Source organism: Sapajus apella, unplaced genomic scaffold (genome assembly GCF_009761245.1).
Source record: "Sapajus apella isolate SASKATOON/1434 unplaced genomic scaffold, GSC_monkey_1.0 scaffold68, whole genome shotgun sequence".
Classification (NCBI taxonomy): domain Eukaryota; kingdom Metazoa; phylum Chordata; class Mammalia; order Primates; family Cebidae; genus Sapajus; species Sapajus apella.
Genome location: NW_022437008.1, coordinates 5,784,587 through 5,808,229, shown reverse-complemented (window position 1 = coordinate 5,808,229; position 23,643 = coordinate 5,784,587). Strand labels below are relative to the sequence as shown.

Here is a 23,643-nt window from a genome sequence, read left to right as displayed (position 1 = left end):
GCTGTCATATATTATATATATGCTACATATATAACAGCTTTGCTGAGATATAATTCATCATATGCCATCAAACACACCCATGTAAAATGTCCAATTGAATGGTCTTGAGTCTATTCACTGAGTTTTACAACCATCACCACAACCAGTTTTAGAACATTTCGTCACCCCCAGAATAATCTCATGCCCATGAGCAGTCACTCTTCATTTCCTCTCGAATTCCGCACCCACCCCAGCCCTATGCAACCACTACATCTACTTCTGTCTCCACAGATTTGCCTTTTCTGACTATTTCATATGAATGGAATATGTAACACAATATGTAACATTTTGTGACTGGCTTCTTTCACTTAATGTTTTCAAAGTTCATTGGTTGCTGGGCATGGTGGCTCACACCTGTAATCCCAGCACTTTGGGAGGCCAAGGTGGGTGGATCCCCTGAGGTCAGGAGTTCAGGACCAGCCTGGCCAACATGGTAAAACCCTGTCTCTACTAACAATATGAAAAATTAGCTGAATGTGGTGGTGTGCACCTGTAATCCCAGTTACTCAGGAGGTTGAGGCAGGAGAATCGCTTGAACCCAGGAGGCAGAGGTTGCAGTGAGCCAAGATCATGCTACTGCACTCCAGCCTGGGCAACAAGAGTGAAACTCTATCTCAAAAAATAAATAAATAAAAAGTTCATCCATGTTATAGCACCTATCAGTACCTCATTCCTTTTTATTATCAAATAATATTTATTATTATTTTTTAAGACAGAGTCTCCTTCTGTCGCCAGGCTGGAGTGCAGTGGCGTGATCTTGGCTTACTGCAACCTCTGACTCCCAGGTTGAAGCAATTGTCCTGCCTCAGCCTCCAGAGCAGCTGGGATTACAGGTGCCCACCAGTATACCCAGCTAATTTTTTGTATTTTTAGTAGAGACGGGGTTTACCATGTTGGCCAGGATGGTCTCGAGCTCCTGACCTCATGTGATCCACCCACCTCGGCCTCCCAAAGTGCTGGGATTACAGGCGTGAGCCACCGCACCTGGCCAAGATATCTGTTTCCTTCTCGATATCTGTGTGCTCCTCCCTCAGCCCTTGGGGGGCTGCTGAAGCTTCAGCGCAGGTGGTCAGATTCCCCATCATTTATGCCTCTGATGGAAAGTAGTGGAAGTGTAGTAACTGGATGGTGTCACTAAATTACAAATACTTTCGGGGGGCCTGTGCCTTTTTCAGTGAGCTGGCAGTCCTGCTTGGCGTGAGTCATTCACATTTCCTGAGAGCTGGGCAAAGGGGGAGTTGTGGAGGAGCCTGTTCTGATCTGATATTGCAAACCCATGCACAGAAAGGAATAACTGTCCGTAGATATTTTAGTCTTCCAGTCTGACTCCAAGCCCGCATCCCCTCCATCGTCTCTTCCCCACTCCCCAGGTCACGATGCTGCTTGGTCCCCCGCAGAGCCACAGAGAAGCAGGGGGTGTGGCCACGGAAGGTAAACTTCTCTGACCAGAGACTTAACTGTACTTCTCCTTTCACTCTCAGATGCTGCCAGCATCCCTGAAGAGGGAAGACACGTGGAAACAGGTAAAAACCATTTTGCTTTTATTTTGCATTTGACAAGCAAGTTATTATGGAACAGCCGATGGGCCAGGCATACCTCCCAGAGCTGGGAACACAGCGGGGATCTCCTTGGCTCTCTCTTACCTGTGTTACAACAGGTTGTAGACAGACCCCTGCCCTGAGTGTCCACCCCGCCAGGCCTGGTGAGTTTTCCGAGAGTAGGGTAAGTTATTGGATGCCCAGGAGGGAAGAATGGGGCCAGGGAGGCCGGCCCCAAGATTCTGCAAGGCCCTCAACAAGGCAGGGCTAAGAAGGTCTGGACAGCATGGCCCTGTCTTGAGCCTCTGTGCATAATGACTGCTCTCCCTAACCTCCTCCCCACCCTCAGCTGCCGAGACCAGCTTGGCTGTGGAGACCCCAACCCAGGTGGCGCTGCAGGAATTAAGAAACAGACACACAGAGATAGAAAGCAAAGGTGAGACATCAGGGGACTTACAGCATTCTCAGCGGACAGCCCAGAGCAGACTGACCCACGTATTTATTCTTTACGTTCCAGTGACAAGTTTAACAAGCGGATGCTCTGTGCTCTTTCATAGGGTAAAGATAAACTAACCAGGCAGCTAGTGTATGTTCACCATAGGTTAAAGATAAACTAGAGTGTACTCTTTACAAGGGAATAAAGGAAAGAGTCACATATCCTGTGTTCAAAGAACTAATTCATCTGGTGTGGGACATATTCATATTGGTTACTGTTTTAGAATGTCTTAAGCAGTTTTCTACTTTAGGGGGCTGACTAGGTTTTCCTTGCCGCCGCCCTCAGCAAACAATATGATATATCACAGACGTCAGAATTTGCTCTCAATATTCAGCCTTCCAATTCGTGGGCCTGGGGCCCTACTCCTGTGCTCCAGAGACTCCTGGAGCTCCTTGAGGCAGCACACAGTCCTGCTCTGGAGGCACCCATCTCCCAGGCCTGCTGGGATACTCCAGCCCAGCCCAGAGGAGGGTGTGGCTAGAGGGTGCTGGCAGAGCAGGCACAATGGCCCAGCTCCTGGAGGCAAGTCTCCGCTGCATGGAATGGAGTCTAGTCCTTGCCACAGGTTCCCTTGTCACCCCTTAGGGAACCTTGAGGGGATTTCAAAGAGCACTGGCCCTGCAACCCTGCAAAGTTTTTTATACAACATGTAAAATAGATCCCATGGCTAAAGAAGTGTGGACAATCTGTTATACTATACTCTAGTCCCCATGTCTAGAGATTAATGGTGTAGATAGAGTTTACTAAAAGGTTTTTAAAGTCCTGCAGTAAGGAATCTAACTTATGCCAGGCACGGCAGCTCATGCCTGTGATCCCTACACTTTCGGAGGCCAAGTTGCGTGAATCATCTGAGGTCAGGAGTTTGAAACCAGCCTGGCCAACATGGTGAAACTCCATCTTTAGTAAAACAAACAGACAAAAAATCATATGGGAGTGGTGGCACATGCCTACAGTCCCAGCTACTCAGGAGGCTGAGGCAGGAGAATCACTTGAACCCGGCAGAGGTTGCAGTGAGCTGAGATCATGCCACTGCACTCCAGCCTGGGTAACAGAATGAGACTCTCAAAAAAAAAAAAAATCTTACTTAACTCTTTAACCCTGCTTTTCTCAAGTGAATGTGACCTTGAAGACGCTTTTTGCATGTGACATTATGAGCATCTGCAGGGCTGATGTCAGCTCTGCCTGGGGAATCTGCCTCAGCTTCAGACCCTGCACCCTGAATTCATGCTCAGACCAGGCCAGACCCCCTTCCTGCTGTTGGCAAGCAGCTTAGCATTCCCCACGCCCATGACTGGACCCCCAGCAGCCCTCGGCATGAGCCATGTGGCCAGAGGAGATAAACAGACAGAAAGGGGAACACTGATGCCTGGGAAACATTGGCGGGTGAGTGGGCGGGGCTTGGGTTGGTGCTGAGACCGGAGACACACTCTGCTGTCACATCCTTCGGGGTCCCAGGGGGCCAGCACAGAGGGCCACGATCATGTAAATTGGGACTTAAATTTAACTCTATGTAAATATATATCTGTGCAGAGGTCAGGGATGGTAGAGGACACGTTCATTGCATAGAGGAAGAGAGAGATGGGCAGCAGTTGCAAAACCTAACCCCCAGACAGGTTTTGTTGCACCAGCTCTGTATATTTTTAGTTTATTTATTTTTATTTTTTTTGAGATGGGGTCTCGCTCTGCTGCCCAGGCTGGAGTGAAGTGGGGAGATCACCACGGGCTTGACTTCCTGGGCTCAAATGATCTTCCCACCTCAGCCTCTTGATTAGCTGAGACTGCAGGTGTGTGCCACCATGCCTGGCTAGTTTTTAAATTTTTTTGTAGACATGAGGTCTTGTTATGTTGCCCAGGCTGGTCTCAAACTCCTGACTTCAAGTAATCCTCTCCTGGTCTATTTTTCTTCTGAAGTAGGACATTCCACATAGAAGTTTGGCTCCTTCTCTTAAAACAGTGGAAGATCAGACAGTGTGAGCTCAGTCAGGTTCTGTCTGGCAATGACTGGCTGGAACTGAGACAGCCACCACCTTTAGAGAAGGCACAGCTTTTGTCACTACCTGGTTGATTTATGTTTCCTACCTGGCCTGTGGGGCATCTGACGGGGACCTTTGGACCACATTCTCCTGAGACCTTCCAGACCCCTCAAAATGTTCTTCTGGTGTCATACTTTGTTTTTTGTGTGTTTTGGGGTTTGTTGTTGTTGCTGTTTTTGAGACAGGGTCTTGCCCTGTCACCCAGGCTGGAGTACAGTGCTGAGATCTCGGCTCACTGCAACCTCCACCTCCTGGGTTCAAGCGATTCTCCTGCCTCAGCCTCCTGGGTAGCTGAGATTACAGGTGTGTGCCACCATGCCTGGCTGATTTTTTTTTTTTTTGTATTTTTGGTAAAGATGGGGTTTCAGGCTGAGTGCGGTAGCTCACACCTGTAAACCCAGCACTCTGGGAGGCCGAAGCGGGCGGACCACCTGAGGTTGGGAGTTCAAGACCAGCCTGATAAACATGGAGAAACCCCATCTCTACTAAAAACACAAAATTAGCCAGGCATGGTGGTGCATGCCTGTAATCCCAGCTACTCGGGAGGCTGAGGCAGGAGAGTCATTTGAACCCTGAAGGCGGAGGTCGGGCTGAGCTGAGATTGTACCATTGCACTCCAGCCTGGGCAACAAGAGTGAAACTCGGTCTCAAAAAAACAAAAAAAAAAGATGGTGATTCACCATGTTGGCCAGGCTGCTCTCGAAGTCCCGACCCCGAGTGATATGCCTGTCTCGGCCTCCCAAAGTATTGGGATTACAGGCATAAGCCGCTGTGCCCAGCTAACCCATACTTTGTTACTGGTTTTAGAATTCTCTTTTACCTGATCTTTCAAACCAAATTTTGACCATATCTGTCCCTGAGTATAATCCTTGATGAGCAGCACCAGGGAGAGCTCCGTGTTATCCAGGGCCTGACATTTGAGGCACACAGTGGTCTGGTGCCACTCAAAGCCTGAGACCTGGGTAGGAAGCTTATAAAATTAGAGATGGGTAAATGAATGGATGGAAAAAAGGAAGCAAGGGAGGAATGAAGGAAGAAAGGAAGGAGTTCTGAAAAGAGAGAGAGACTGCCCCCATGGAGCTCTCAGGCTGAAGGAGAAAAAACTCTGGGCTGGGAGTAGGGGCTCACACCTGTAGTTCCAGCACTTTGAGAGGCTGAGGCAGGTGGTTCACGAGGTCTGGAGTTCAAGACCAGCCTGGCCAACATGGTGAAACCCCATCTCTACTAAAAATACAAAAATTAGTTGGGCGTGGTGGCACCTGCCTTTACCCGGCTACTTGAGGGGCTGAGGCCAGAGGAACACTTGAGCCTGGGAAGCAGAGCTTGCTGTGAGCTGAGATCGCACCACTGCACTCCAGCCTGCGTGACAAAGTGAGACTCTGTCTCAAAGAAAAAAAAAAAAAACAAAAACGAAAGAACTCTGTGAGGATCCCAAATGCCATATCCCCACAATGCAATCAGACCGGGTCCTCCCGGAGCCAGGGGAAGGGTCAGAACTCAGTGGGTGCGCAAGAAAAGCCATGTGGAAGAAGTAAGCCACCAGACGGCTCAAAGACAAACTCTCCCCTGCTCAGGCTTCTACCCAGACACGACACCATGCATCTCCTCGGCCCCTGGCTCCTGCTCCTGGGTAAGGACTGTGGCCTGGGCTGGTACTGGGGTTCTGGGATGTCAGTGGGCACTGGAGGAGGAGGAAAGACCTGGGCTGAGAGGCGTCAACATAGGGTAGGGTGGGGTGGCCAGTGTGTATAGATTACAAATGTACATACAAATATGTACCTTTCCCATATATACATACATTTCTCTCTTTGCATCCTGCTGTCTTTGTGACTCCCTGTATCTCTCCCACTATCTTCAGAGGGAATTCTGTAGTCTTTTGAAAGGTCTCGTCTGGGTGTGGTGGCTCTTGCCTGTGACCCCAGCGCTTTGTGAGGCTGAGGCGGGAGGATCACTGGAAGTCAGGAGTTCAAGACCAGCCTGGGCAACATAGCAAGACCCTCCCATCTCTAAAAAGAATAAAAAATTAAACAAATTTAAAAATAAAGAATAGTTTTTAAAAGAAGGCTCTCATGCCCCCTCAATAATGCTTTCTGATCACTGTGGTGAATTCCAGAACACTTGGCTTTCTCTGCCTCAAGCGACTGGAGACTTCAGCACCCTGAAGCCCTCTACGCCTGGGAGGGGGCCTGCGTCTGGGTCCCCTGCATCTACAGAATCCCAGATTCCGGTGATGCTCTGAAAAGATTCACTCTGTTCCACAATCCTGAGTATAATGACAAAACCAAGAGCTTCGAGGGGACCAGACTCTATGAAAACAAAGAGGACGGAAGGTTTCCCTCTGAACAAAGGGTGCAATTCCTGGGGCACAACAAGAACAACTGCACACTGAGAATCAACCCAGTATACGTCAATGACAGTGGTCCGCTGGGGCTGAGGATGGAATCCCAGAAAAGTAAATGGATGGGAAGAACACACCTCAGTGTCTCTGGTAAGGCCTTCAGGAAGTGGGTCCTCTGCTCTGGGTAGGGGCGAGCTGGGGGCAGGAAATACCTGACTCTTGGCACAGAGCTCACAAACTGAGCTGCCTGCAGAGCTCAGGCAGGGGACGCTGGCGGGTGGCGATGGCGAGGTGGCAGCACTAGACGGAGCTGTGGGACCTCAGGCGTCCCACCTCACCCACAGCTCCTGCCCTTCTGGGACCTGGATTCTAAGGTTGTCGGATCTTCCGATCTTTCTCTCTTTCTTTCTCACCATGTAGTTTTCAGCTTTGGTGACAAACTTGTGTTTGGCCTTAGTGTTGGAGTCATCCAAGCACCACATTCCTTTAGTGGGGTGGGTCTGTGTGCAGCCAGCCTCGGTTCTTCCCCAGGCTGGACCACCCCCTTCAGACAGCGGGGTCTGAAGCTGCATCGCTCACCCCAAACATAGGGCTGCTCAGAGCTGCCCACCAAGGAAACCTAGTATGAAAATGAGTGACCACTCTCCCTCAGCTCCAGACCTATTTGATGGGTCAAATCCACCCCTACGCGTGCAATCCCGTAACTGAGCCTACCTTATAACAATCACAAGATGCTCATTTTACTTTTTTTCTCTTCTTTTCCCCTTCCCCTTCCTTTTTTTTTTTTTTTTTTTTTTTTTGAGATCAAGTTTTACTCTTATTGCCCAGGCTGTAGTTCAATGGCCTGATCTCAGCTCACTGCAACCTCTACCTACCGGGTTCAAGCGATTCTCCTGCCTCAGCCTCCCAAGTAGCTGGGATTATAAGCATGCACTACCATGCCCAGCTAATTTTGTATTTTTAGTAGAGACGGGTTTCTCCATGTTGGTCAGTCTGGTCTCAAACTCCCAACCTCAGGTGATCCACCCTCCTCAGCCTCCCAAAGTGCTGGGATTACAGGCATGAGTCATCGCGCCTGGCCTCCCTTCCCTTTTTATGAGACAGGGTCTTGCTCTGTTGTCGCCCAGGCTGAAGTGCAGTGGCGCTATCTCAGCTCACTGTAGCCTTGATCTCCTGGGCTCAAGCGATCTTCCCATCTCAGCCTCCAGAGCAACTGAGATCACAGGTACATGCCACCATGCCTGGCTAACTTTTTAATTTGTTGTAGAAATGGGTCTTGCTATGTTGCCCAGGCCTCAAGCAATCCTCCTGCTTCAGCCTCCTAAAGCATTGGGATTACAGGTGTGAGCCACTGAACCCGGCCAGATCTTCTGATTTTTCAAGAGACGATGGAAATCCAGATTTTCCAGTGAGATCTCTCCACGTGTTAATGTTCATGGCACGTTCCCATGAGCTCTTCAAGGCTAGATGATACTGTTGTGAAACCCAAAAGGCCAGTTTTTAGCTCCCGATGCGTAGTCAGCCAAACACTGACACATCAGTGCTTAGAAGCTCAGAAAAGGTTTCTTTAATTTAGCCAAAGCGAGGGGAGGGATGAGGGAAACTCTCAAATCTAACCTGACTTTGAGCATTACTGGGGGCTTTTATGAGTAAAGTAGGTGTGCAGGTATGACATCCCGATCATCAAAGCTGTTGTGCCCCTCGGCTCATCAAATTTCTTTTTTCTGTTTTGTTTTTTTTTTGTTTTTTTTTTTTTTTTTTGAGACGGAGTTTCGCCCTTGTTACCCAGGCTGGAGTGCAATGGCGCGATCTCGGCTCACCGCAACCTCCGCCTCCTGGGTTCAGGCAATTCTCCTGCCTCAACCTCCTGAGTAGCTGGGATTACAGGCATGCGCCACCATGCCCAGCTAATGTTTTTTGTATTTTTAGTAGAGACGGGGTTTCACCATGTTGACCAGGATGGCCTCGATCTCTTGACCTTGTGATCCACCCGCCTCGGCCTCCCAAAGTGCTGGGATTACAGGCTTGAGCCACCGCGCCCGGCCTTCTGTTTTGGTTTTTTTTTGAGACTGAGTCCTGCTCTTGTCGCCCAGGCTGGAGTGCAGTGGCGTGATCTCAGCTTACCGCAACCTCCGCCTCCCAGGTTCAAGCGATTCTTCTGCCTCAGCCTCCCGAGTAGCTGGGACTATGGCACCCGCCACCACACCCAGCTAATTTTTGTATTTTTAGTAGAGACGGGGTTTCACCATGTTGGCCAGGCTGGTCTTGAACTCCTGACCTTGTGATCCACCCGCCTCGGCCTCCCAAAGTGCTGGAATTACAGGCGTGAGCCACTGCACCTGGCCTCGGCTCATTAAATTTCTGCATGTCATCAAGGAGGTCTGTGAGACCTAAGGATCACTGTTCTTTGAAAGAAAGACAAGTTCATTTATCTTGCAGACTGCCCCCAGGAGGTGAGGATATAAGTTAATCAATTATTAGTGAATTAATGGTTACCTGCTACTGAAATGACCAAATGCAACTAATCATGCATGGAGGAAGGAAAAGACAAAGAGAAAAGAAAAGAATTAAAATGAACGTCTTAAATTTTTTATAACACAGGCTCAGTTATTGCACTGCACATGTAGGGGCAAATTTGACCCATCAGACACAGGTGTGGGGTCTCTGCCCTAGGAGTGTGCTTACTCTGTTCCACATCCTGTTTCCTGGATGCGTAGTTCTGAGCAGCCTTAAATTTGGGGTGAGTGATGCAGCTTCAGACCCCGCTGTTTGAAGCGAGTGGTTCAGCCTGGGGGAAAGCTGAGGCTGGCTGCACACAGACCCACCACCCCACTAAAGGAATGCCGCGCTTGGATGGCTCCAATACTGAATGAAGCCAGGAAAACAACACAAGGTTGTCAAAGCCGAAAAGCACATGAACTAAACTGGTAAAATACACTTAGAGGTGGTGGGAGTACAACCTTGCATCATTCAGAAAGCACACATCCAGCAATGAGAATGAAAGAATTATAGATCACAATTCCCAAGGACGTTTAGTGTGGTCAAGGCCTTTCAGAGAGGATTTCAGGTGAGCAAAAGTGATTCAAAGTGGAGAACAGCAGGTCTAGGCTGGGTGCAGCAGTTCCCGCCTGTAAGCCCTGCACTTTGGGAGGCTGAGGTCGGAGGATCACTTGAGCCCAGGAGTTTGAGACCAGCTTGGGTAACATGGCAAGACCCTATCTCTACAACAAATTTTAAAAACTAGCTAGGTGTGGTGGCACATGCCTGTAGTCCCAGTTACTCAGGGGACTGAGGTGAGAGGATTGCTTGAGCCCAGGAGGTCGAGGCTGCAGTGAGCTAAGACTGTGCCACTGCACTCCAGCCTGGGTGACAGAGCAAGACCCTGTCTCTAAAGAAAAAAAAGAGGCCCGGCGTGGTGGCTTACACCTGTAATCCCAGGGCTTTGGGAGGCCAAGGCAGAAGGATCACTGAGGTCAGGACTTCAAGACTAGCCTGGCCAACGTGGTGAAATCCTGTCTCTTCTAAAAATACAAAAAATTAGCTGGGCATGGTGGTGGGTGCCTGTAATCCCAGCTACTTGGGAGGCTGAGGCAGGGGGATCACTTGAATTGGGGAGGGGGATGTTGCAGCAAGCTGAGATCTCGCCACTGCACTCCAGCCTGGGTGACACAGGGAGATTTCATCCCCCACCCCCCAAAAAAACAAAGCAGGACTGGAGAGAGGTGGAATGAAGTGGCAAGGGGTTCCTGAGGGGTGACCTGGGATAGGACATCTAAAGCCAGGTGTACACTCACGTCCTTAGTCCCCCAGGCTCCAGCATGGGCTCTGTTCTTTTGCAGAAAGGCCTTTTCCACCTCATATCCAGCTCCCTCCAGAAATTCAAGAATCCCAGGAAATCACGCTGACCTGCTTGCTGAATTTCTCCTGCCATGGGTATCAGATCCGATTGCAGTGGTTCCTGGAGGGGGATTCAATGGCACAGGCTGTTGTCACCCCGACCTCCGTGGTCCCTGAGTCTGTCTTCACCTGGAGCAAGGTCCCTGAGTCTCTCTTCACCCGGAGCGAGCTCAAGTTCAAGACGCAGTGGAGTCACCACGGGAAGAATGTGACCTGCCAGCTCCAAGATGTGGAAGGGAAGGTCCTCTCCGAAGACACAGTGCAGCTGAATGTGAAGCGTGAGTCTCCCCGACGCTCCTATGGGAAGGGCCAGGTCTTTGGCACCTTCTCCCCAGCCCCCGCAGGGGGCATGCACCCAGGGCACTGGGAAGCCTGCACAGACAGGGGCGTCCTCGAGCCCCGGTCACACTGACCTCCCTCTGGCACCACCCATCTTGTCAGCCCTGGGGTTTTGGGAAATCCATTCCATTTAGCTTAACAGAATAAAACGGTCCATCCTTGGCCAGGCGTGGTGTCTCACACCTGTAATCCTAGCACTTTGGGAGGCAGAGGCAGGTGGATCATGAGGTCAGGAGATCGAGACCATCCTGGCTAACACGGTGAAACCCCATCTCTACTAAAAATGCAAAAAATTGGCAAGGCGTGATGGCGTGTGCCGGTAGTCTCAGCTACTCGGGAGGCTGAGGCAGGAGAATCACTTGAACCCAGGAGGCAGAGGTTGCAGTGACCCGAGATCTCACCAGTCACTGCACTCCAGCCTGGGCGACAGGGCCAGACTCCATCTCAAAAAAACAAAACAAAACAAAACAAAAACGGTCCATCCTCAAGCAGAGACATGATTTGGGGATTATCTGGTTAGGTCTTTTTGTTTCCCTCTTGGGGGGGATTTTTTATTTTGTGCCTCATTCATTCAATAAACATGTATCACAAATCTGCTAGGTTCCAGGCCTTGTTAGGGCTGCCAGCTGTGGGGGGGGGGCGCACAGGGCAGGAGGCAGGGTGCAGCAGTGAGCAAAGCTCTTGCCCCACACGGAGCTGGAGCCGGCACTGCAGTGAAAGAGATGGACAACAAATGGATTAACAAAGAAATACAGAGCACGAGCCAAGACATTAGAATATGGAGCAAAGCAATGTTAACAAAGAAAGATACAACACTGTTGTAGGAAGATGTGCGTATCAGGAAAAAAATAAGGCCGGGAGAGGGGAGTGATGGAGAGAGATCTCTTTAAGAAGGTGAGCACTTAAGCTGATTAGAACAGAGGGAGGGGCTGAAGCTGGCGAATATTTTCTTTCGAGAGGAGGACTTCAGAGGAAGAGAAGAGCATGTTCAAAGGCTGGAGGCAGGAGCTGGGAGTGGGAGGATCTCAGAGGCTGAGGGTCACATGGCAGGACAGGAGGCAGGAGATGGAGCGGGACTCTGGATCCCAAGGGCTGCAGTGAGGGTTTGGGATTCTATGCAACACGTGGAACCCACTTGTGGCTTCCCGCAGGACTGGCGAGGTCTGGTGCATGGTGTGAGAAACCCTGCATGCTGCTGGTGGAGACCAGCAGGCAGAGGAAGTGGGAGGGGGAAGCTGAAAGCCAAGTTAGGAGGCCATGACCAGACCGTGACCTGGGTCACCGCTTTGTCAGAATAAAAGTCCTTTCCCCACCTTCTGCCCTCTGAGAATTCCCCGCTCCCTCCCCGACTGTCCCTCTGCTTCTCCAGACAGACCACAATTGAAGATCAAAGTCACTCCCAGTGAACTCACGGTGAGGGAGGGGGACTCTGTGACCATGACCTGCGAGGTCAGCAGCAGCAACCCGGACTACAGGACTGTATCCTGGCGCAAGGATGGGGCCCTGTTGGAGGGACAGAACACACTCAGGCTACCGCTGCCGGCAGTGACCAAGCACCAGAATGGGACGTACTGCTGTCAGGCCACCAATGACGTGGGCACAGGAATGTCAGACCCAGTGGTCCTACAAGTGCAGTGTGAGCCCCTCGGAGCTGGGGGTGGGCCAGGCAGGGAGTTGGCAGGAGAGGACCCGGAGAGGGGAGCCTCAGGGACTCTCGGGACCGTATGCTCAGGCTGAGGGGGTGCTCTCCTCACCTCCCCACTCGCCTCTGCCCCCTCTTCCAGATGCCCCAGAACCTTCCAGTGTTCAGATCTCCCCGTCACCGGCTGTGGAGGGAAATGAAGTCAAGTTTCTTTGCACATCACAGGCCAATCCTCCTCCAACAAATTACACGTGGTACCACAATGGGAAAGAAGTACAAGGAAGGACAGAGGGGACATTCTGCATCACCAAGGCCCTCCCCTGGCACGCTGGGACTTATTCCTGCGTGGCAGAAAACATTCTTGGTGCTGGACAGAGGGGCCCGGGAGCTGAGCTGGACGTCCAGTGTGAGTAGCCATGCAGCGTCTGGTTCTAGGGAGAGACGATGGACACAGGGAGGGGGAAGGCAGATGGGGTGCAGGCATTCCCGGGTCCTACAGTCAAGAGTAAGGAGCAGCCAGGGTCTCCTGACATGTCAGCTTCTCAGGGTAGGGGCTTTGTTGCTGTTCACAGCTGCGTTCCCAGCTCCCAGCATAGGGCCCGGCTCACGGAAGGTGCTCAGTAGATGCTTATTGAATGAATGAGGCCAGGCACGGTGGCTCACACCTGCAATCCCAGCTCTTTGGGAGGCGAAGGCAGGAGGGTCGCTTGAGCGCAGGAGTTTGAGACCAGCCTGGGTCACACAGAGTGAGATACCATCTCTACAAAAAATGCAAAAATTAGCTGGGCGTGGTGGTGTGCGCCTGTGCTCCCAGCTACTGGGTGCGCCAAGGTGGGAGAATTGCTTGAGCCCAGGAGGGTGAGGCTGCAGTAAGCCATGTTCCTGCTACTGCACTCCAGCCTGGGTGACAGAGCAAGACCCGGGTCTCAAACAAAAAAGAAAAGAAAAGAAAAGAAAAAAAAAAATGCTGGGGCTGGGATTATAGATGTGGGCCAGGCACGGTGGCGCGGTGGCTCACACCTGCAATCCCAGCACTTTAGGAGGCTGAGGCGGGTGGATCACTTGAGGCCAAGAGCTTGAGTCCAGCTTGGGCAACATGGTAAAACCTCATCTCTACAAAAAAATTAGCCTCTCATGGTCGTGCATGCCTGTAGTCTCAGCTACACAGGAGGGTAAGGTGGGAGGATCATCTGAGACGGGGTGGTCAAGGCTGCAGTGAGCCAGTGATCACACCGCTGCTCTACAGCCTGGTGACTGAGTGAGACCGTCTCAAAAAAAAGAATGAATTGGCTAGCTGTGGTGGCTCATGCCTGTAATCCCAGGCAACTTTGGGAGGCCGAGGTGGGTGGATCACTTGAGGTCAGGAGTTAGAGACAAGCCTGGCCAAAATGGCGAAACCCTGTCTCTACTAAAAATATAAAACATTAGCTGGATGTGGTGGAGGACGCCTGTAATCCCAGGTACTTGGGAGGCTAAGGCAGGAAAATCACTTGAACCCGGGAGGTGGAATTTGCAGTGAGCCGAGATGGCACCACTGCACTCCAGCCTGGGGAACAGAAGAGTAAGACACTGTCTTCTAAAAAAAAAAAAAAAAAAAAAGAATGATTAACTGCGAGATACCAGGACTCCATGAGGGACACAGAGACTTAGTGTCCCTAGGCAGTGACTGAGTCTCAAAAGAGGCCTTGAAATTTTTGGTGAGAACTGGGGCAACATGCCTCATTACGCCTCCATTGTGAGACCCTGTTTAACACAGTGATCTCGTCACTGAGTAGAGCACAGGACAAAGAGAATGCATAGATTTGATCCTTGACCCTGAGATGTCATATGTGCTGACGGGACACGGGTGCCCAAATCCTGAGCATCTCAGACAGCTGGATGCATGACCACAGCATCCGCAGCGGTGTCTGTACAACGTTTGCCACACCACACTCTCCTCTAAGGGCACCATCTCATTTCCTCCTTGGAACAATTCCAGGAGGTTAGGAACTCTCAGGACCCCCCCCAGCTCTCAGGACCGCCCCCCCCGCCGAACTCTCAGGGCACCCCCGACCCTGCCACCCAACCCCTGCTGCCTTTTGTTTTTGAGAGAGAGTCTAGCTCTGTTGCTCAGGCTGGAGTGCAGTGGCACGATCTCGGCTCACTGCAACCTCTGCCTCCCAGGTTCGAGCTATTCTCCTGCCTCAGCCTCCTGAGTAGTGAGAACTACAGATATGCACCACTATGCATAGCCAATTTTTAAAATTTTTAGTAGAGACAGGTTTTGCTGTGTTGGCCAGGCTGGTCTCGAACTCCTGACCTCAGGTGATCCACCCTCCTTGGCCTCCCAAAGTGCTGGGATTACAGGCATGATCCACCATGCCCGGCCTCAGGACCCCATTTGACAGATGCATAAACTGAGACCTGAAGCTCATGCCGGTGCACCTCTCAGCAGCCATCTGGCCCAGGTGCTGTGCTCTGGACCCCTGCACCAAACCACAGCCAGGCCAGAGAGCCAGGGCAGGGTTTCTGTCCTCGCGCAGATGCAGAAAGGAAGCACAAGCTTCCTTTCAACTACTTTAGGACCTGTGTGGATGCCTGAGACAGGTAGCGGGAGAAGAGGAAGCAAGAGGGAAGGGACACTAAGGACAACTGGCTTTTCTTTACTCACCTCTCCAGTTTTCTTCCAGATCCTCCCAAGGAGGTGACCACAGTGATTCAAAACCCCACGGCGATTCGAGAAGGAGATACGGTGACCCTTTCCTGTAACTACAATTCCAGTAACCCCGGCGTTACCTGGTATGAATGGAAAACCGGTAGCACCCATGAGTCGTCATTGTCTGGGGTGCTGAAGATCCAAAACATTGCCTGGAACAACAACGTCGTCAGCTGCGCAGCTTGTAACCACTGGTGCTCGTGGGCTTCCCAGGTCACCCTGAATGTCCAGTGTGAGTCCCCGGGCTGGGCAGGGGGATCTGGGAGGTAGCCTGGCTGGGACATGGGGATGGAAGGTGACGAGGCTGGAGCCTGGGCCAGTGTCTTCGACAAAATTGAGGGGTAGGAGCCTGGCCTCGGGGCCAAGGGGAGGGGAGGCCTGGGGACAGCAAGAGGGACAAGGAACGGTGAGGTCAGCTTGGGACCCTTGCCCTCCAGATGCCCCCCGAGGCGTGTGGGTCCGGAGAGTCAAGCCCCCTTCCGAGATTTACTCTGGGAACTCAGTCAGCCTCCAATGTGGCTTCACAAGCAGCCACCCCAAAGAAGTTCAGTTCTTCTGGAAGAAAAATGGCAAACTTCTGGGGGAAGAAAGTGAGCTGAACTTTGACTCCATCTCCCCAGAAGATGCCGGGAGTTACAGCTGCTGGGTGAAGAACTCCATCGGACAGACAGCATCCGAGCCCTGCACGCTCCAAGTGCTGTGTGAGTGGGGGCCGGAGGTTGGGAGTGGAGCAGAGAGGGGACTGGCGACCTGCCTGGTGGTAACCTGCCCCTTTTCCCCCACCCGCTGTGCAGATGCACCCCGGAGGCTGCGTGTGTCCATGAGCCCAGGGAACCGAGTGATGGAAGGGAGGAGGGCAGCCCTGACCTGTGAGAGCGATGCCAACCCTCCCGTCTCCTACTACACCTGGTTTGACCGGAATAACCGAACCTTCCACTACCCGGGCCAGACGCTGAGATTGGAGCCAGTGGAGGTCGAGCACTCGGGTGCTTACTGGTGCCGGGGGACCAACAGTGTGGGCGAGGGCTACTCGCCCCTCAGCACCCTCACTGTCTACTGTAAGGCCTCTTCCTGCTCTTGTTCTTGGTGGTGGTGGTTCTTCTTTCTTCTTCTTCCCCGCCCCCCTTCTCCTCCTCCTCCTCCTTCTTTCTTCTGTCTTCTTTTCTCTTCTCTTCCTTTTTTTCTTCTTCCTCTTCTTCTTCTTCCTTCTCCTTCTTCTCTTTCTCCTCCTCCTCCTTCTCTTCTTTTTTCTTCTTCTTCTCCTCTTCTTCTTTCTTTTTTCTTCTTCTGCTGCTTCTTTTTTTTTTTTTTTTGAGACAGTCACGCTCTTGTCACCCAGGCTGGAGTACAGTAGCTCAATCTGGGCTCACTGCAACCTCCACCTCCCGGGTTCAAGCTATTCTCCTGCCTCAGCCTCCTGAGCAGCTGGATTGCAGGCATGTGCCACCACGCCCAACTAAGTTTTGTACTTTTAGTAGAGACGGGGTTTCACCATATTGACCACGCTGATCTTGAACTCCTGACCTTGTGATCCGCCTGCCTTGGCTTCCCAAAGTGCTGGGATTACAGACGTGAGCCACCGCACCCAGCTCCTTGTTTTTATCCTTTAAGATGTCAGTGATTTTTTTTTCCAAACAGGGTCTCACTCTTTTGCACAGGCTGTAGTGTGCAGTGACACAATCTCAGCTCCTGCCTCGACCCCCTGGGCTCAAGTGGTTCTCCTGCCTCGGCCTCCAGAGTAGTAGGCTTGGGAGATTTTAAAGCAGATCATATAAGCAAATGGTAAAAATATAAAATGTAAGCATGAAAGGGTCAATAGTGGAAAGACAGATGCTGCTCACTCTTGATCCCTGAGGACTCATCCCAACCACAGGTCCTCACTGCACACATCGCCCCACCTTCCCCGGGGGTGTTTTTCACATGCACAATTCACATACAGGGGTCTGTGTCTACACACCGTTCCTCGTGACACAGACCAGGCAGAGCTCACACTTTGCCCAGGACTTTTCTTTGCTTTTTTCCATGGAATAATACCACTTGGACATTGTTCTGTATCTGTGCATACACAGGGTGCCTAAAGTCTGCAGGCGGCGCAAGGTGGCTCACACCTGTAATCTCAACACTTTGAGGGGCAGAGGTGGGAGGATCACTTGAGCCCAGGGGTTGAGACCAGCCTGGACAACATAGCCCATACCTCATAGCAAGACCTGGTCTCTACAAAATATACCAAAATATATATACATTAAAAATAAAACAATAACAAAAAGAAGAGTCTGGAAGCATAGAGAACATATTTGATTAATTTATTATACTTTTGCAGATTAATGATTGGAAATATGGCCTTAAATTTAGGGAACCTGGCCGGGCGCAGTGGCTCAACGCCTGTAATCCCAACACTTTGGGAGACCGAGGCGGGTGGATCACTTGAGGCCAGGAGCTCAAGACCAGCCTGGCTAATATGGCGAAACCCCATCTCTACTAAAGATATAAAAATTAGCTGGGCGTGGTGATGTGCACCTGTAATCCCAGCTACTTGGAAGGCTAAGGCAGGAGAATCGCTTGAACCCGGGAGGCAGAGGTTGCAGTGAGCCGAGATCATGCCACTGGACTCCAGCCTGGGCAACAGAGTGAGAGTCTGTCTTAATCAATCAGTCAATGTAGGGAACCATCACCAGCACAGCCGAAGACCAAAGGAAAACATCTGGAACATATTACTGGATATGTCACAGACACATCCCATCATATAAAAAACTGTTCCCTGGGTCTCCCCTTTGCAGACAGCCTGAGACCCGCCTCTTTTTCCCAGGGCCATGGAGCCCTCTCGTATGAAGGTTGCATACGTTTTCCTCCCAGTGCCCTCTTAAGGGCCAAGGTCTGCAGCCTCTTGTTTTGGGCATGCCTGCAAGGACAGCTGCAAGATGCATTCCCACGTGGAATTGCTGGGTGGAAGACAGGGGCATTTTTGGAGCTGATCACACAGCCACACTGCCGTGAAGAGCTGCATCCATTCGTGCGGGTGTGGGTCACAGGCTTGGGGCGTGCCGCGTCTGTGGGAAAAGCAGCTCCTCAGAATTAGTGCCTTCCTCTTAACAGGAGGCCCAGAGCAGGCAGGGGTCGGTGTCGCCCTCTTCCTCTGCACTCCTCTTGCATGCATGCAGGGGAGAAGGATGGGGCTGGCTGCAGAGAGAAGTCCAGGATGCCTTCCAGGCAAAGGCTGCCAGGCAGAACTGGCTCCTCAGCTGATTAAGGTCTCTCCTTTCTTTCTCCACCCAGATAGCCCAGAGACCGTCGGCAGGCAAGTGGCCCTGTTTCTTGGGTCCTGCCTGGCCATCCTCATCCTGGGGATCTGTGGGTTCAAGCTCCAGCAACGGTGAGCTCCTGCCACTGCCCAACTCCTCCTCTCTCCCTTGGCAGAGGCCTGTGTCCAGTTGCTCCATCTCGGAGCCTCCAGCCTGTGGAGTCCCTGACCCGCACACATGTCCCTTTATTTCTCAGCTGGGAGAGGACACAGAGCCAGCAGGGGCTTCAGGAGAATTCCAGTGGCCAGAGCTTCTTTGTGAGGAATAAAAAGGTAGGATGGGGCTGGGTACAGTGGCTCACACCTGTAACCCCAGCACTTTGGGAGGCTGTGGCAGGCAGATCACCTGAGGTTGGGAGTTGGAGACCAGCATGGTCAACATGGTGAAACCCTGTCTCTACTAAAAATATTTTTTAAATTAGCTGGGTGTGGTGGTGCATGCCTGTAATTCCAGCTACTCGGGAGGCTGAGGCAGGAGAATTGCTTGAACCTGGGAGGCAGAGGCTGCAGTGAGCCAGAATCGCCACTGCACTCCAGCCTGGGCGACAGAGCCAGACTCTGCCTCAAAAAAAAAAAAAAAAAAAAAACAGTAGGATGGGAGAAAGGTGAATGCAGGGCAGACTGTGAAGCAAAGTGAAGGAGGGGAGTAAGACGTCCTCTGGGGAAACCTGGGCTGTCAAAGGACAGGGAAGGGGACGAGGGTGGAGGGACAGGTGGTTGGCACTTCACCCACGCCTCCCTTCCAGGTTAGAAGGGCCCCCCTCTCGGAAGGTCCCCACTCCCTGGGATGCTACAATCCGATGATGGAAGATGTCATTAGCTATGCCACCCTGCAATTTCCTGAGATGGATACACCACGAACTGGGTACTGAGGGTACCGGGAGGGCGGCCTGGCACCCTGGGGGGGAGGTGAGAGGAAAAGCTCTTGTCCTGCCTGCCCTCTTTGTGCCAGGCCCATGCCAGGCACCACGATACACGCCTCATTCCCACTCCATAACAAGCCTCTGGGTAAGGGCCAGTCTCCGGAAGTGGACCTGCTCCTTCAAGTCAGCAGCGCGCACGCCCAGTCCATCCTTATCACGGAGGTCAAGACCTCGTGATACACACTCACACCTGCTCCCTCCACATACATTTGCAAGAGCTCCTACTGTGAGCTTTGGGTGCTGGGGAGGCAGCAGGTTTTACAGAAGAGGCTGACGTTGGGGTGCTATTGGGGGAGCAGTGGCTCACATCTGTAATCCCACACTTTGGGAAGCTGAGGTGGGACGATCAGGAGGTCAGGAGTTCAAGACCAGCCTGACCAAAATGGTGAAACCCTGTCTCTACTAAAACTACAAAAATTAGTTGGGCATGGTGGCGGGTGCCTGTAACCCCAGCTACTCGGGAGGCTGAGGCAGGAGAATCACTTGAACCCAGGAGGCGGAGGTTGCAGTGACCACGCCATTGCACTCCAGCCGGGGAAAAAAAGGAAAACCCCTTAAAAAAAAAAAAAAAAAAAGAAAAGAAAAAGAAAAAAAGAGAGAGAGAGACAGAAAAGTTCATGAGAAATGCTTCATGTGTGGTTGTCCATCTGCCCTCTCTCTCAGAGATGCAGGGACCTCAGAGATCCAGAGACCTGCCCCAGACCGCAATGACTCGGTCATTTATTCAGTGTTGCAGAAGCGGCAAGCGGTAAGGAGGGTGGGGCTGTGGAAGGCTGGGGACGGGCCTGGCCTTGGCAGTGGGTCCCACTTGGAAGGACTGAGGTAGACATCCGTGATGGCAGAGGTTGGGTATTGGAGACGGTTGCTCTGGAAGAGCTGGTGAGAGCCAGGCAGGCACCTCCAGGTCCTGGATGCCGGCCACAGCCCGTTTCCGAACACCAGGACGCCTGGGCTTTTGGACCCCTGGGTGGAATGAAGGAGAGGATTCGGAGGAAAGCAGCGGTGGGACGCTGGGGGCAGCAGGGCCAGGCTGACCACCACACGGCTTTCTCAGGACGACTATGAGAACGTGGTTCCAGATTTTCCAGAGGATGAGGGGATTCATTACTCGGAGCTGATTCGGTTTGGGGTTGGGGAGCGGCCTCAGGCACCGGAAAACGTGGACTACGTGATCCTCAAGCACTGACACTGGACAGGCTGCGGCAGAGGCACTAGGAGCAGCGGGGGTCAGGGAAGTCCCAGAGCTTCCCCAGACGCCACCACACGGCTTCCTCCTTCGTGCGCACACACACACACATTCACACCCGCACATACTCACACATGCTCACTGCGGAGAACCCTGTGCCTGGCTCAGCCAGTCTTTCTGGTGAGGGTAACCCCAACCCTCTACTCTCCTTGCTACCCAGAAACCCATCTAAACAACTGCCCCAAGATGCACACCTTCCTGTGCCCAGCCCCCGCCCATTGGCTGCCACCCGCCCCTCTGACCCCCCCCCCCCCCCCCCCCACCCCAGCTGCTTGTGTCCCTCTGGGATATGCCTGTCATATTTTTCCTTCCCTCTTCCATCTCTTTGGCCTCCTACCCCTGATCTGACATCCCCACTCACGAATCTTACGCCCAGTTTCTGCCTCTTGGGGGGAAAGCCCAGAAAAGGACAGAATTAAGGTAGGAAGGGGCCCAGTCCTGGCCTGGCTTCTCCTCTGGAAGCGAGGCATTGCATGGGGAGCGTATGCCACAGCGGCCCCTCGCCTCCGGGAACTCTGGGTTTGACGTGGACACACCGGTGTGGACAAACATGCGTTGGAGACAGAGCTCACAATAAAGATGGCTCAGATGCCACTTCAAAGAACCCGTGAACTCTTTTCAGTCTGTAGAGTCAGAGTGGGGAAGAGGAGAGGGGGAAGCCTTCATGGGGCCTGGTGAGGAAGGGAATGGAGTCACGGTAGTTTAGTGATCAAATCAGCCCATTGGAGAGTCCGGCGTCTTGTTAGGAAAAGCATGCTGGCTTTGCAGGCAGACAAGCATGAGAGCTTGAATCTTGATTTTTTGACTTCACTAGCCAGGTGATCTTGGCAGGGCTTGCCAGCTTGCCTGAGCCTTGGTTTCTCCATCTGTAAAGTGGAGAGGGAGAGGCCACTGCCCACCATGCAGGTGGCCCCCGATAGGAAGTGAGGCATCGTCATATAGGCTGGAGCCAGCACAGAAGCCAAAAGTCCCCCAGGAAACAAACCCCATCCTTTATTTGCATTTCTCGAAGAATGTGAAAAGGGGAAGCCAATTCAATACAGCTCTTCTCGAAAGTGACGCTACCCAGCTCTTGCACAACCCATAGCTGCCAGAGAAAGTCTTGAAGACCAGCCACACTGTGAAAGCTCACAGCTTTTCTGCCGTTCACGGTCCTCCGCACCAGTTCCCTAATTCTGTGCACTGATTCAGATTTTCCAGTTAGGTGCCCCTGCTTCCCTCTCCGCTTCTCAGATTTGATCTCTCTCCACCCATCCACCTGCTTCTGCGAAGGGACCAAAGCCAATGTTCCTTAGACAGCAGGGGTGTGATTATCCGATCATCAAGGGGACTAGCTCCTGACACACGGCAGGTGTCCCCAAACTGCTGACTTCCTTTCCCACCCTCCTTTCCCATCTCTGCTCAATACCTGGATGCTGACTCTAGGAATTACAGTGCAGGGAAGCCTTGATCTCACCATCAATCCACTTTGTCCCTGGTTTGATTTCTGGTGAGCATCGTTAACTTTTCTGGAGGAAGATGAGTCTTTAAGAACTGTTTAAATGAGACAGAGAGGGCGTTGGGATGTCTGTGGCCAAAATGAGGTTCGGTGTCATTCATCCCTTCCTTCATTTATTCGGCACACAGTTACTGAGCACCTGGGAATGCAACCAGTACAGATCCAGTTGTTAGGACACCAAAAATATAAGGCAGAGGACCAACCTTGGGGATCTCTAAATCTAGGGGACCCAAAGGTTTTTAGCGCAGGATCCCCTGGATGGAGTCAAGGCAGTCCTAAGCCTGAAGGGCTCCCTGGCAACCACCAAGTGTCTTCCCCTTCCCACCCTGTCCCTCAGCACAGCTGCTGACATAAACCTACTACATGGCTGATTGACCGTGAGATGTGGCCATCAATAGACATTGCTGAGGCGTGAAGAGCAGGTGGCCAGGAAGCTGGGCGGCGGGGCCAGGACTCCAGACGCAGGCCCGTGCCACCCTCCACAACCCCAGCTCTCACCGTCCTCCTGGGACCCATACAATGGATCGTTCATTTACCTCCCCACACACTTGCTGTGCAACACGCAGCAAAGCAGACAAAGCAGACAAAAACCTCTGCCCTCAGGAGGCCGGCATTCTAGCCCAGGAGCCAGCCAAGACGATGTCACAGTCATGGGTGCTCTGAAGAAACACAGCAAAAGTGAGATTCACAGGAGAGATCAGGGTGGCTGAGGCACCCAGGAAGGACCTCGGAGGAGGTGACCTTGGGTGAAGAGCCAGATGCCAGTGGGCGGAAAAACCCAACCGCTCCCCGGGGCTTTGCTCTTGCCATAGGAGGGGAAACGGCACTGCTTCCGATTCTTCCTCTGTTCTGTCAGTTTCTCGGTTCCCAACACCACACTGAACAGTAGGAGGCAAGTTCTCTGCTCACAGCGGGTGCTGCACCCCATGTGCGGGTCTCGAGAAAAAGCCGAGCATAGACCAATTTAGTGGCTCCGAGGTATGAAAAGGAGTGAGATGGCGTCTTTGAGGGGCTTAGTGATAGGCTGAGCCCCCGTACTGCCCCCCCGAAGCCTGGTGACCGGAGCTGCTCAGAGGCCACACAGAGAGAGGCTTATGATGGGGCACCTGGAACTCAGACGGGGAAGAATGGTCAGGTGACCCCCACACGAGAAAACCGATGTGGAGAGTCTGTGTTGTCATTCTGAGGCAGGAAATAGACAGACAGACAGACACGGGCACAGTGAGAGACAGAGACAGATTCACGAAGCAAAGCTGGCTTCTCACTGGCAGGCTTGGGCACACCTGAGGGAGAGTCTGGAGCCCTTAAAAATCTTCCTTAGGCCTCCTGGGGGGCTCAGGTGACCCCAATGGGAAACATGAAGGGCTGGGAGGATTCCCAGGGCTGAGAGAAGAAAGCTATGCAGCCAGCCAGGGCCACATCTCCTGCGCCTCAGGGAGTGCCCCCAATGTCCCCATCCATACGCCCTGGAGGGAGTTGGCTTGGACATTGTGCCAACCCCAGACAGGCAGAGTGGGGGCCACAGCCTGGGTCCTCCAGTGCTGGCCAATGGAGGCTGCACCCATCCCCTGCCTTCCTCCTCCCTCCCTTTCTGCCAGCCCCAGAAAGGTCAGAAGCCACCACCACGGAGCTAGAGGGGAAGGGGAGGGAGAACACAGGGG

The 23,643-nt window shown here is 52.4% G+C and overlaps 1 protein-coding gene across 10 annotated transcripts; it reads left to right on the top strand.

The window, feature by feature from the left end:
- The first annotated feature begins 1,435 nt into the window (after nt 1-1,435).
- On the top strand, nt 1,436-21,088 carry CD22 (CD22 molecule). 10 transcript variants are annotated; one of them, XM_032249026.1, is made up of 15 exons: nt 1,486-1,562; nt 5,589-5,736; nt 6,214-6,594; nt 10,284-10,450; nt 10,481-10,619; nt 12,050-12,316; nt 12,465-12,728; nt 14,992-15,249; nt 15,455-15,718; nt 15,812-16,075; nt 18,291-18,387; nt 18,513-18,588; nt 19,062-19,180; nt 19,902-19,986; nt 20,293-20,619. In XM_032249026.1, exons 1-15 carry the CDS (start codon nt 1,521-1,523, stop codon nt 20,422-20,424), a joined length of 2,703 nt encoding a protein of 900 aa, XP_032104917.1. In that variant the 5' UTR covers nt 1,486-1,520; the 3' UTR covers nt 20,425-20,619. The 10 variants fall into 10 exon arrangements, with proteins under 10 accessions (XP_032104921.1, XP_032104919.1, XP_032104924.1 ...); XM_032249027.1 differs by having other exon boundaries at nt 1,487-1,562; nt 6,220-6,594; XM_032249030.1 differs by having other exon boundaries at nt 1,436-1,562; nt 5,681-5,736; nt 6,220-6,594; nt 10,284-10,619.
- The last annotated feature ends 2,555 nt before the right edge of the window (nt 21,089-23,643 follow it).

Bases quoted from the DNA above. Each gene is read 5' to 3' on its own strand.
- CD22 (XM_032249023.1), top strand. From the start codon at position 1,521: ATGCTGCCAGCATCCCTGAAGAGGGAAGACACGTGGAAACAG. The intron at 15,250-15,454 runs GTGAGTCCCCGG...CTTGCCCTCCAG, and splicing joins GGTCACCCTGAATGTCCAGT to ATGCCCCCCGAGGCGTGTGG. The intron at 16,076-18,290 runs GTAAGGCCTCTT...TTCTCCACCCAG, and splicing joins CAGCACCCTCACTGTCTACT to ATAGCCCAGAGACCGTCGGC.